This window comes from Drosophila innubila (assembly GCF_004354385.1).
Source record: "Drosophila innubila isolate TH190305 chromosome 2L unlocalized genomic scaffold, UK_Dinn_1.0 4_B_2L, whole genome shotgun sequence".
NCBI classification, from domain to species: domain Eukaryota; kingdom Metazoa; phylum Arthropoda; class Insecta; order Diptera; family Drosophilidae; genus Drosophila; species Drosophila innubila.
In genome coordinates, this window is record NW_022995372.1 from 25,621,092 (window position 1) to 25,631,902 (window position 10,811).

The 10,811-nt window shown below is 36.8% G+C and overlaps 3 protein-coding genes across 3 annotated transcripts in view; 2 read left to right on the forward strand and 1 right to left on the reverse strand.

Annotated features, from left to right (window-relative positions):
• The window catches only part of LOC117780439 (vascular endothelial growth factor receptor 2), a 43,863-nt gene extending 42,363 nt beyond the window's left edge, over positions 1 to 1,500 (forward strand). The window contains exons 14-15 of the mRNA XM_034616975.1: positions 849 to 954; positions 1,028 to 1,500. Of these exons, the coding sequence (XP_034472866.1) occupies positions 849 to 954; positions 1,028 to 1,378 (457 nt within the window). The 3' untranslated portion in view covers positions 1,379 to 1,500. The remainder of the gene's footprint in view (positions 1 to 848; positions 955 to 1,027) is intronic.
• Positions 1,501 to 2,873: 1,373 nt separating this feature from the next.
• Positions 2,874 to 6,716, reverse strand: LOC117781747 (fidgetin-like protein 1). Its single transcript, XM_034618564.1, has 7 exons — positions 6,560 to 6,716; positions 6,113 to 6,497; positions 4,291 to 4,436; positions 4,109 to 4,233; positions 3,760 to 4,049; positions 3,280 to 3,699; positions 2,874 to 3,073 (listed from the first exon to the last, which is right to left on the reverse strand). The coding sequence occupies exons 1-7, from the start codon at positions 6,685 to 6,687 to the stop codon at positions 2,954 to 2,956; spliced, it is 1,614 nt and encodes a 537-aa protein (XP_034474455.1). The 5' UTR covers positions 6,688 to 6,716; the 3' UTR covers positions 2,874 to 2,953.
• A 701-nt stretch (positions 6,717 to 7,417) lies between these two features.
• Positions 7,418 to 10,721, forward strand: LOC117781748 (facilitated trehalose transporter Tret1). The gene is made up of 6 exons (XM_034618565.1): positions 7,418 to 7,569; positions 7,631 to 7,863; positions 8,098 to 8,772; positions 8,825 to 9,028; positions 10,277 to 10,342; positions 10,406 to 10,721. The coding sequence occupies exons 1-6, from the start codon at positions 7,512 to 7,514 to the stop codon at positions 10,631 to 10,633; spliced, it is 1,464 nt and encodes a 487-aa protein (XP_034474456.1). The 5' UTR covers positions 7,418 to 7,511; the 3' UTR covers positions 10,634 to 10,721.
• Positions 10,722 to 10,811: the final 90 nt, after the last annotated feature.

Below are 10,811 nucleotides of genomic sequence, written 5' to 3' on the forward strand. Positions count from 1 at the left end.
GAAGCACAGAAAAAGAAGAAGGTTCATAACTTAAAGTGTGACCACACCATATGTACAAGGCAAAACTTGAAGTAGTGTTGCATAATGATATTTTTGTATGTTGAATAGGGGTATTCCAACAGGTATCGTATCCAAACTTATAGAATATACATAAAACTTGGCTTTATGTTTCCATTCCAAAGTTGGTTCAAATCGGAGCACTATATCATATAGCTGTCATATGACCGATCTTAGCATGAAAAACTTTTGTTTTATGAGATATCGTAACCAAACTGATACAATATACATAAGACTTGGTTTTATATAGCTTGTCCAAAGTTGGTTTAAATCGGACAACTATATTATATAGCTGTAATAGGACCGATCGGACGAAAATCAAGTCTTAGTATGAAAATCTTTTATGTTTTATCACACATCGTAACCAATCTGATAGAATATGCATTTAAGCTAACTAAATATTCTTTAGCTTTTTCCATTATTAGTTTTTACCATAGTCCGACAGTCGAGTATGCTCGACTGTTGCACCGGCCCACTAGTTATTAAATGAAATTTTTATTATACTCTTTCACAATAATTTTTTCAATGCTAGAGAAATACAATTTAATTAACACTACTTTTTCCAATGCTAGCAAAATGTTTTCATTAGAACAACTTTGTTCAATGTTAGTGAAATGTCAAAGATACCTACTTTTTCAACACAACTCTATTAGACGCTAAAAAATATTTGTACTAGTAGATGTAATATCCCATGAGATGTGACTATCCTGGTAATCTCTCAGTGAATTTTTTTTTAATTTTAAAAACCTGTTTTTGTTGTGCAATCATCTGAAACTCTTCTCACTTTACAGTGACCTGGCGGCCCGCAATGTGCTTATTGACAACAACAAGACATTAAAGATTTCTGATTTCGGACTTTCGAGACATGGCATATATACGAACACAAGGACACGAAAAGTAAGTTTTACAGGCAGCACTTGAAGGATTTTAAAGGGTGACTCTATTATTAATTGATAACATTTACATGCAGTTGCCATTGCGCTGGCTGTCAATTGAGGCTATTCGAGATAACTTATACTCCAGCAAAAGCGATATTTGGGCCTATGGTGTGGTGCTTTGGGAGATTGGCACATTAGGCGCGTCCCCTTATCCAACAATTAGTAACAGCGAGCTGATACCGTTTCTACTGTCGGGCAATCGCCTGGAGCGACCTGACATTTGTACACCTCAAGTGTATACCATAATGTTACAGTGCTGGCTTGAGGATCCCGAGGAGCGACCCACCTTTGATGCGCTATACAAGGTATTAAGTCCAAAGACAACATATGTGGACATTAACAGTCTGAGCGATGACTACGTATTTCCACCAATTAAAGAATAAATTTAATTGTAGTTATTATATAATCTTATCTTACGATATCTAGATGTATTATTAAAAACTATTCTAGCCTCTTGTAATGCTTTTATAAAGCATGTCCGGGGGCAGTATATATGTACTGATCCGAAATTTTCAATCCATTAAAAAAGTATTCGTGATCTAAATGTTATTTTAAATTGATGTATACGAATGTAAATTTATTGTGCTGTGAGTTCAAATAATTAACATGTTTAAATACCCTGTAGATGTATAGTTAAACAATTTGCAAAGGCGGTGAAAGTCATAGCATTCCATAGTGTAATTTATTAAGCTCGATATGACACTACAATTAAAAATTAATATAAGCTTAAGTACAAGTGCAAGCAAATGTACAGGGCATATCTTAAATATATTTCTGTATAATTCATATAAATTAAGCGTTATTCATGAGCTCTTAAAGTAAATGTTTAAGAAAATTTCGATTTTCTTTTCTATTTTACAACTACTGTCATAAATATATAAGTAACTTTCGGAATAAATATAGTTTAATAACTTAGACAATTTTCATAACTGAATGATGCAGTAATTCACCATCCTTATTGTCTTCTTGTATCTGCATAAAACACAAAGAGCTAAAACAAATAACCAAAATCCATCAATTTTTGTGAGATTTTCGGTTGATTTAATTTCTCTGGCACCTCTGTGTATACAATGTATATTATACATATGGGCAATTCTCCAGAAATGTCAACCGCAGCCAAAAAAGTAAAATTGATCTTAAACTCACATCTTGTAAAATTTTCTAGCAGAAACATTTTCAATTTACTTATTTAAACATTTTACACATCAATTTGTTTATTAGTTTGAGCATACCGACTGCATCTTTGAATAAATTAAGTTTTCCATATTTTTGCCTGTTTTGTCAAAAGTTGACTTCCAAAATGGAGTGTTTCTTTTAGAAACTAAAAATTAATGGAAATGCAAAGAAAACACTTCAATTCTAGTAATAAAGCTTCTTGGTGACTTAAAAAGTTAAATTGTAATTCATACGAAGTAAACAAAAAACGTTATGGAACAAAATGTCGCATGCGACATGTTGCGTGCGACAGTGATTCAATTTAAATTTAAAATAAAAATACTTAATATTTTTAAATCAAACAGAAAACATTATTAAGAAATATCAATACACAACATTTCAAAATTAACTCCATCAAAATATTCGTTCACGTTTCGCTGAAATCAGTATTTGAACTGATCGCCGAAAAAACTACTTCTGTTTGAGTCGCGTGCATTGGAATGCATTGGTTTTTTGAAATTTTTTTGAAAACGAACAATTGTCCAATATCCACCTTAGCACCAACAATAGTGCGAATCCAATGTCGCATTCGACATTAGGGAATTACCCATATATAATTTTATCAAGTACTGGTTAAACAGTTTGCATATTTTCCAAATTATTTTCTCTAGAAATATTCCGCCCCAAAATTTTTGCTAAACAAATGTGAAATTAACTCAAAACTAATATTGATAATTCCATTTATTTGCTCCAATGCTTCAAAAGTAAATGAATTTCTGTATGAAAATGATGATGATACTTATTCAATGCTTAATTCCATAAATATCATTCCATGATACGTAACGTTTAATATCTTCAGGCGAGACACTTCTAGAAACGTGTTGCAATGCCGACATAAAATCCGACATGGTTACGGCTGGCAACTGCAAACAAAAACAGAAGAACAAAACAAATTTATTTATATAAGCACGGGCAAAAGCAGGATTGAGTTCCGTTCCTTTCCAAGAAACAAGCATAAATAACGCGTTACATTTAACAATAGAGCTAAATCCATCTATGATTTAAATTACACCAAAGGTATGCTATACTTATTTTAGTGGATTTTATTAAAGAGTAGATTACGGTTTACCTGATGTGCATCAATTACGTCGATTTGGGAGCTGCTCAGCGAGCGCAATGGTTGCATTGCGGCATAACGACATAAACTGTCCATATCTGCACCCGAGTATCCTTCGGTAAGCTCAGCAAGCCCTTCAACTTGATCATCGCTAAGATTATGATGTACCTGCTTTATAAGTTTCTCGATGATCTGCTGCCGTGCTCGCTTTAAAGGCAGAGGTACATACAGACGTCGAACAAAACGACGACGCACAGCTTCATCCAACTCCTGTGGACGATTTGTAGCGCCTATAATAATGATATTATCATCCTCGTTTGTTGCAGCGCCATCTAATTGTATGAAAAACTCGTTCTTTAGTCTTCTCGAGCTTTCGTGCTCATTGTCCGAACGTTGCGATAACAATGAATCCACTTCATCCATAAAAATAATCTACAAAAAAAAGTAGGGAGCTTTAGGTTATGCCAAAGTTTAGTCATTTATTGTAACTACGGCTGGTTGATGTTCAGCGGCCACGGCAAACAGTGTTTTGACCAGTTTCTCGCCTTCTCCCACCCACTTGGAGGTCAACGATGATGGATTGATGCTGAAAAATGTCGCCTTCGACTGGGACGCAATACACTTTGCTATTAATGTTTTACCCGTTCCCGGCGGACCAAAGAGCAAAACACCACGTGGTGGACGCCGCACGCCTTTGAACAAATCTGGACGCTGCAATGGATGAATTATTGTCTCCATGAACGTTGACTTGGCGTATTCTAAGCCGGCTACATCCTCCCAAGCTGCAGATTGAACAAATTTATTTATAGAAACACTGACAATTTGACGAGAAGTTGTTTACCAATAGGTTTGTATTTATGCATGCTCTCTCGCGTAATCTGCTCGACCATTAGGACATCAAGGTGAGCCAAGGACGGCGGAACAGGCAAGGGCGTCACTGCAGGAGCACTTGGCTTCACAGGATTCCTGGAAATGTAATTAAAAGTTAATATATTACTTTACGATGCACCTTCTAGCTCTTACGTATCGTTTTGCGCAGTTGGTTGCACAAACTTTGAGTTAACACCGCGTCCTCGTCCACCTAATGATTTTTTCTTGTAGTTCATTAAATCAGAGGCGCCAACTCCGCCAGTTGCACCAATTCCAGTAGCAGAGTCTTGCTTCTTTTTCTAAAAACAGAAACAATTAGCGGAATGAAAGGGAACTTAAACAAAAAAACAGTTGGTAGAGCTTTAGTCGAGTCCCCGACTATAAAATACCGGTTATTCAATTGCGATATACATTTAGAGTTTATACAGAATGAAATGACAATATCGAGCTCTATTTGCGAAATCAACGTAAGCGCCAAAAAGCAAATTTTACAGGAGTTTTTTTTTCTAATTTTCATGTGTCGTGTATTGCTTACGTTATAATTGACAGGCCAATATCTCCGTAAATATGTACAATTAAAATTTAATATGTTGGGTGAAGATGCTGTTAGTAATTACAAACAAATTTTCTTAAAAAAAAAATTTCCGTGCTCATTATTGAGTCGGCTGTTGATGAAGAGTTTATCGCTTATTTACTTTGAGACTGACATAATTTAAAAACATTAATTTAGAATTAGTTTTGCAGAAATATTTAAATATACTGTTTTATATTGTGTTCAAATTTTATATTTATATCTTGAAAACTCTATATATGGAATCGTACTGCATTAAACCCTTTAGCCACGTATTCTTCAAAATTGTGTTTTTTTGGGTTGGGATTGGAGGAAATGAAATTAATGGGGCCTTCTCCCTGTTACATACATTGCAACGGATCACGCTAACTCACCTGGGTCATTAGATAAAGGGGTGTAAGTAGAAGGAAAAAAATGTTAATGATTTCAGATAATGGGGCCAATGGGGCATTTTGGTAAAAATATATTAATTTATTTTTTATAACTTCTCATCAAAAATACGCGTCGATTAATATCTCGATCATCGAAATCCGACAACTAGATCAAAAGATAATTAGATTTGAAAATTTTCGTGGACTTCTCAAAATGATATGAAAAGTCAGTTTGTTTGTCTGTTTGCATCAAAGCGTTAAAATACCTTAGATGTAATGATGGGGATTTATTCCTTTTCGAAAATCTAGAAATGTTTGTCTTACGACTTTTTGAAAAACCACTAGTTTAGCGGGAAAACGCTATTTCCCGATTAAATTGAAACCTCAACTGTTTCCAAGCTATAGAAGCTACAGATATGACCTATATATCGATGGCAAGGTAATTTTTATGCATTAAAGTAGGTCTTATACACTCCGACCAAACTTTATTCAGGATATACTGCTTTGATATAATTGTGAATTGATTTTTAAATTTGAAGTAAGCATTTTAATATCCTTCTTTCAAAGTATCAAAAATTTCTGATATCTTCCAAAAAAAACCTCTTTACGAGGCAAAAGTCTAGTGACGAAAGCCTTTTCTTGCCCCAAAATTTCTTTTATCCAATTTTGTGACGAACAATATTTAATTTAATTTATAAATTTAAAACAAAAATATATAAATTAAAAAAAAAAGATTCCATTCGGCACTGGGTAAAAATAAAATTTTCGGCAATAATAAGCTCAACCTTTTTGCGCATGGTGCAGAATGGAATCTTTTTTTAAATTTATATATTTTTGTTTTAAATTTATAAATTAATCACTTTATTATAATAAAATTTATAATAAAATCACTAGACTTTTACCTCGTAAAGAGATTTTGGTAATAGTCTATTTTCCTGGGCCAACTCCAAATAAATACCGAGTTTTTTTTTTGAAAGTACAAAATAACCTTGAACTAGAAGAGTAAAAGGTGCGTGTGTAACAAACACTTTACCTGCGCATCATGCAACATTAATTGCTCACGTGCAGTACGAAAACCGTCAAAATTTGATGCCACATCAGTCGCTGGCTTCGACACTTCATTTTGGATTAATTTTTCAACGTTGGTTGATGCTTTTTGCCGATGGAGTTCGTTAAGAGCAACCTCGTCGTGCTTGCAGCTTTCATATGTACCGAGACAGGGTCGCTCAAAGGAAATTAAGGCTGGAATCGTCCATTCCAGGGATATTCTAGTGCCCCGACGACAACGACGACTCTGCGCCAAGAGCTGCTTACAGCCAGCTAGACGCTCCTTAATGTATGTTTCCGAAATGTTGGATCTTTGAAGTCTCTCCTGATGTCCGTTAAGCACCTCATATTGTGTTGCTTCCTCTAAGTCGCTGCACAAATGAAACTTTTTTAGAAATTATGTTAAATTAGCGGAATTGAGATTTCTACTTACCGTGTGGCGTGCGCTAATAATATTTTTTGTACGCGCCAAGCATTCTGTTTGTCACTAACGCTGGCGTCCTTGTCCAACCATATATCTTCATTAGCAGCATAAGCCGCAGGCCATGGCTCAACTGTCATTTAACCGTTTCTCAATGTTTAAAATAATAATTAAAAATTTATATAGTTTTCCCGGCCATTTGTTGATCTACAGTGGTGGTTTGTCGATACCCAATCGACAAACAGTGCTAATCTGGCAACAACAGCTGGGCACCATAGCAGTCAGTTATTGTCTTGCTGCTTTGTATATCGATAGCAACCGATCAACCGATTTGTCGTTTCAGCTAATTTTAAATTCAAAACATCCACAAGACAATGCCTAACTTTAGTGACTGCTTTTCATTGAGCAATTATGCTTATTGATATTTGTATTGGACTGTATGTTAAGCAAACATGTCTGTTATTCCTTAAATAGTTTTAACTGACTTTTGATTGTCAAGAAAAAGTTTGCATAACTTTACACGAGTCTTAAGGCAGCCCTCGCGGCAAGCAGATGGCGTAAATATTCTGAGTAACCCAGGTAGGTTATCTGCTGTAGGTTAACGGAGATTTCTTTATTGTCAAGACCAGTAGCTGAAATGGTAGTCAGACATAGTCGCATTTTATCTCGGCATCATTTGTAGACTCACGTTGTGCAAATATCAAGTGTATTCCAAACAACCTGATATACTCGTAACAAGCTGGATGCTGGTTTCATTTAACATTGCGCATAACGACACATCGGCTTGCAAGGCATCGTCTCTTATCGTTTTTGGCTTTCAGATAAAAAGTAGCTCGGAAATATAACTTTGAGAAAGACCATAAATAGCGCACGTTATGCACTAAGAGCTTCTCAGTTTGCATGCAGTTCAGCACGTTAATAGCATTTTGGCTAACAACTAGAACTTCACCATCACACAAGCGTCATGTGCCTGCCAAAGCGAGTCAGCGGTGCGAGCATACAGAGCGTTTCCACAGCTATAGGTGAGAGTGGTAGCATACCAATACCTTCTATAATTTCAGTTGATATTTCGCCTTGTTACAGGAAACCTTCTATGCTTCAACTTTGGCTTAATTTTCGGAATTACGCCAGCACATATGACCCTGTATGAGTCAGAGATTAAAACGCCATTGAACGTAGTCGCAGATCCCACGGACACGGCATTGTTAACCGGATATCTCTTTCTGAGTGCTGCAGTCGGCGCCGCATTATCCGGTTGCCTAGCATTGCGAATTGGTCCAAAATCAGTGCTTCTTTGCTGTGGACTTCTGCAGATTGTAAGTTTAGTGCAGCGTATGGTTGTGCAACTATATTATCCTCCATTGCCATTTTAATTACTCCATTTGGATGTTAAAGCTATAAGCAGATCTATGTCCTGGTTAGTGGCCATCTTTAACTAATTCCTCTTCAAGTGAAAAATAACTTTACCGTTTCTCTCTCCCATTTTGGCCATTAACTGGGGTTTAAGTGACCTCAGTGCTTTTCTCGTAATTTTTGATATCTTCTTGCAGTTTAGCTGGTTCTGCATTCACTTTGGCTTCGACATCGTTCACATCTACGCCTCCCGCATCTTTGGAGGCGTGGCCGCTGGTGCCGCTTTTGTAGTTTTACCAATTTTTATTAATGAAATTGCCGGAAATCGGGACAAGGCGGCTCGTTTGACCTTCACAATCGAACTGTGGCGCACTTTGGGCATCCTTTCTGGCATTATTCTGGGCTTCTATGTGTCCTATGATTATGTCAACATCGTGGGCTGCATCACATCGTGTGCTTTCTCTCTGTGCTTTCCCTTTGTGCAGGAGAGTCCACACTATTATCTGAGAAAGGGAGATGTTGCGTGCTTGGAGAAGTCCTTGCGTTGGTATCGCGGCATACGTGATCTTGATGATCGTGAGAAGCCTGAGTATCTGCTGGAGTTGGCCGAGTTCAAGGCGCAGCTAAAGGATCAGGGTAAGAGTATTGGCTCGTCGCCCTTGTCTCATTGCTATGTGGTACGTCTCATCTGCGTGAGCTTTTTGCTCACCGTTTGTGCCAAGATGAGTGGCGTCTTTGTCGAACTAAACTATGCTGCTGATTTTCTTGGACGCACTGGCTCCTCCATCCAGTTGAATTACTTGATCCTTGCTTCGGCTCAATGTGTGGGTGCGTTGATGGCCCGTCTGTTTGGACCGCATCTGCCGCGCAAGGTAAGAGTATCCTCATATCATAATCATCTAATTATTATCCATTTGATTGTAGCTGCTGCTCTGTCTCTCCTCACTCCTCGCTGCCACTGCAGTCGCTGCCTTAGCCCTGTTCAAACAGTTTGGTCATAACTGGACTCTCGGCATCTGGTGCGAGCGATATCTTCCCATTGTTCTACTCGCCTGTCAGCTCCTTTTTATCAGCTTTGGACCTTATCCTCTTGCCGCTGTCATCAGCAGTGAAGTTATCCCCACGAAGGTAAGTCCCTAGCTCTTTTAGTCTCTGATATCTAAGTGTTCATACAGACGTGTGGACAGACGGACATTGCTATATCGACTCGGCTTTTGATGCTGATCAAGAATATATATACTTTAAACGGTCTGCCAAGCCTCCTTCTGGCTGTCACGCACATTTAATTTGAAACAAACTTAATAGACCCACATTTAATTTGAAACAAACTTAATAGACCCTTCTACTTCTTTTAAATACGGTGTCTAAAAACTAGTCGGACGGACTATAGTCGAGACTCCGACCATGGGAATACCCGTTACTTACTTTTAGAAGCTTGTATTATTTGTATTAGCCCAGCTTTTACTCCCATTTTATATAACCGACCTTGTTAATTATCTATTCTTATTCTATCTTTAAAAACTAAAATTATTTTTTAAATTATTATCTTTTGGAGATTCTCTGATTTCTCAAAATAGATCATCGATGCGCCCGTCCAAAAAATTGATTTTTTGCACAGATATAGCCCTTATATCGTACCATTCATAAATTTTACAGAAATTTCGAAAAAAAAAATCTTTTGTATACACTTTTACAAATGATAAGTGTCCTGCTACCCTACTAGGTAACTTAAACTCATTAGTTTATTATCAGAAATTGAGCTAAAAAGGAAAAACAAAATTATTAATTACAGAACAGAAGGAAATTATTTAAAGCTAACTTAGGGGAGGGGAGGTTTCAGGGAACGGAAATTTTAAGACGAGAGAATTCTGGTTTCGCAGGGGGATCAAATACGAATTCCCCGAACGTAGCAATCTTCTAAGCGCCCGCAAAATGGAATATTAAACCAATTTTTACTGCCTTTACCCTTGTACAAAAAAATGCGCAGTTTAGGTATGACAGCTTTGTGCCAATGTTTGTTACAACGCACACACTTAATGCCCTATAAAAATATGGGTATATTGATTGTGAAAAGTATTTATCTTTGCATGCAATATATGTTATTATTATTATAATTACGGAGCTCAAGAGCTCGATATAGAGTATCGCAGAGTCAATCATTTGAGTTTTACTCTATTGAAAGTGGCTTAAGGCATTTTTGTGGACTAGTTCATTAGTTTGTAAGAGCTCCCAATAGTATGCAATATAACATTTTGGGTATGACAATTTAATTTTAATTTTCTGAAAAAAAAGAAAGAAAAGAAAAGCCCACAAGTGTTGTGAAACTTATTTTTTCTGTTTAATATGAAAACTAACTTGTTCGCATTTCATCAACAGCTGCACGACCTGCTTTATTCGATTGCCTCGGCATTTTCCTGGCTGCTGCTTTTCGGAATGATTGAGGTAATTGGATGATAGAATCATTCACTGAGAACGTTGCTTAAGTTGTTTTTTAATTAACTGCAGGGTTTTAATGCTGTGAAGACATCGCTTAGTCCTGGGCTATTACCGTACTTGTTGGTCTTCGCAGCTGCCTCGATATTCGTAGGCCTTATTTCACTGCCTCTGCTGCCCGAGACACGCAATCGTCGTCTGTCGGCTGTGCAACGGGAACTGGGTTATGTGGAGCAGGGGGCGAGGCATGTGGCCAAGACAACCGATATCATTAACGGACACATTGCCACTCATCTATGAACAGCAGCTCCCAATTAGTAGTACTAAGTTTTTGGTACACTTTTATAAGTAAATCAGTATTTAATAAATTTAAGCAAATGACAAAAAATTACTTTCATTTTAGAAATTGTTTCTAATGGGTTTTTTTTGCTAATAATCTGTAATACATTGCCTCAACATGGCGTCTAAAGCTGTTTTT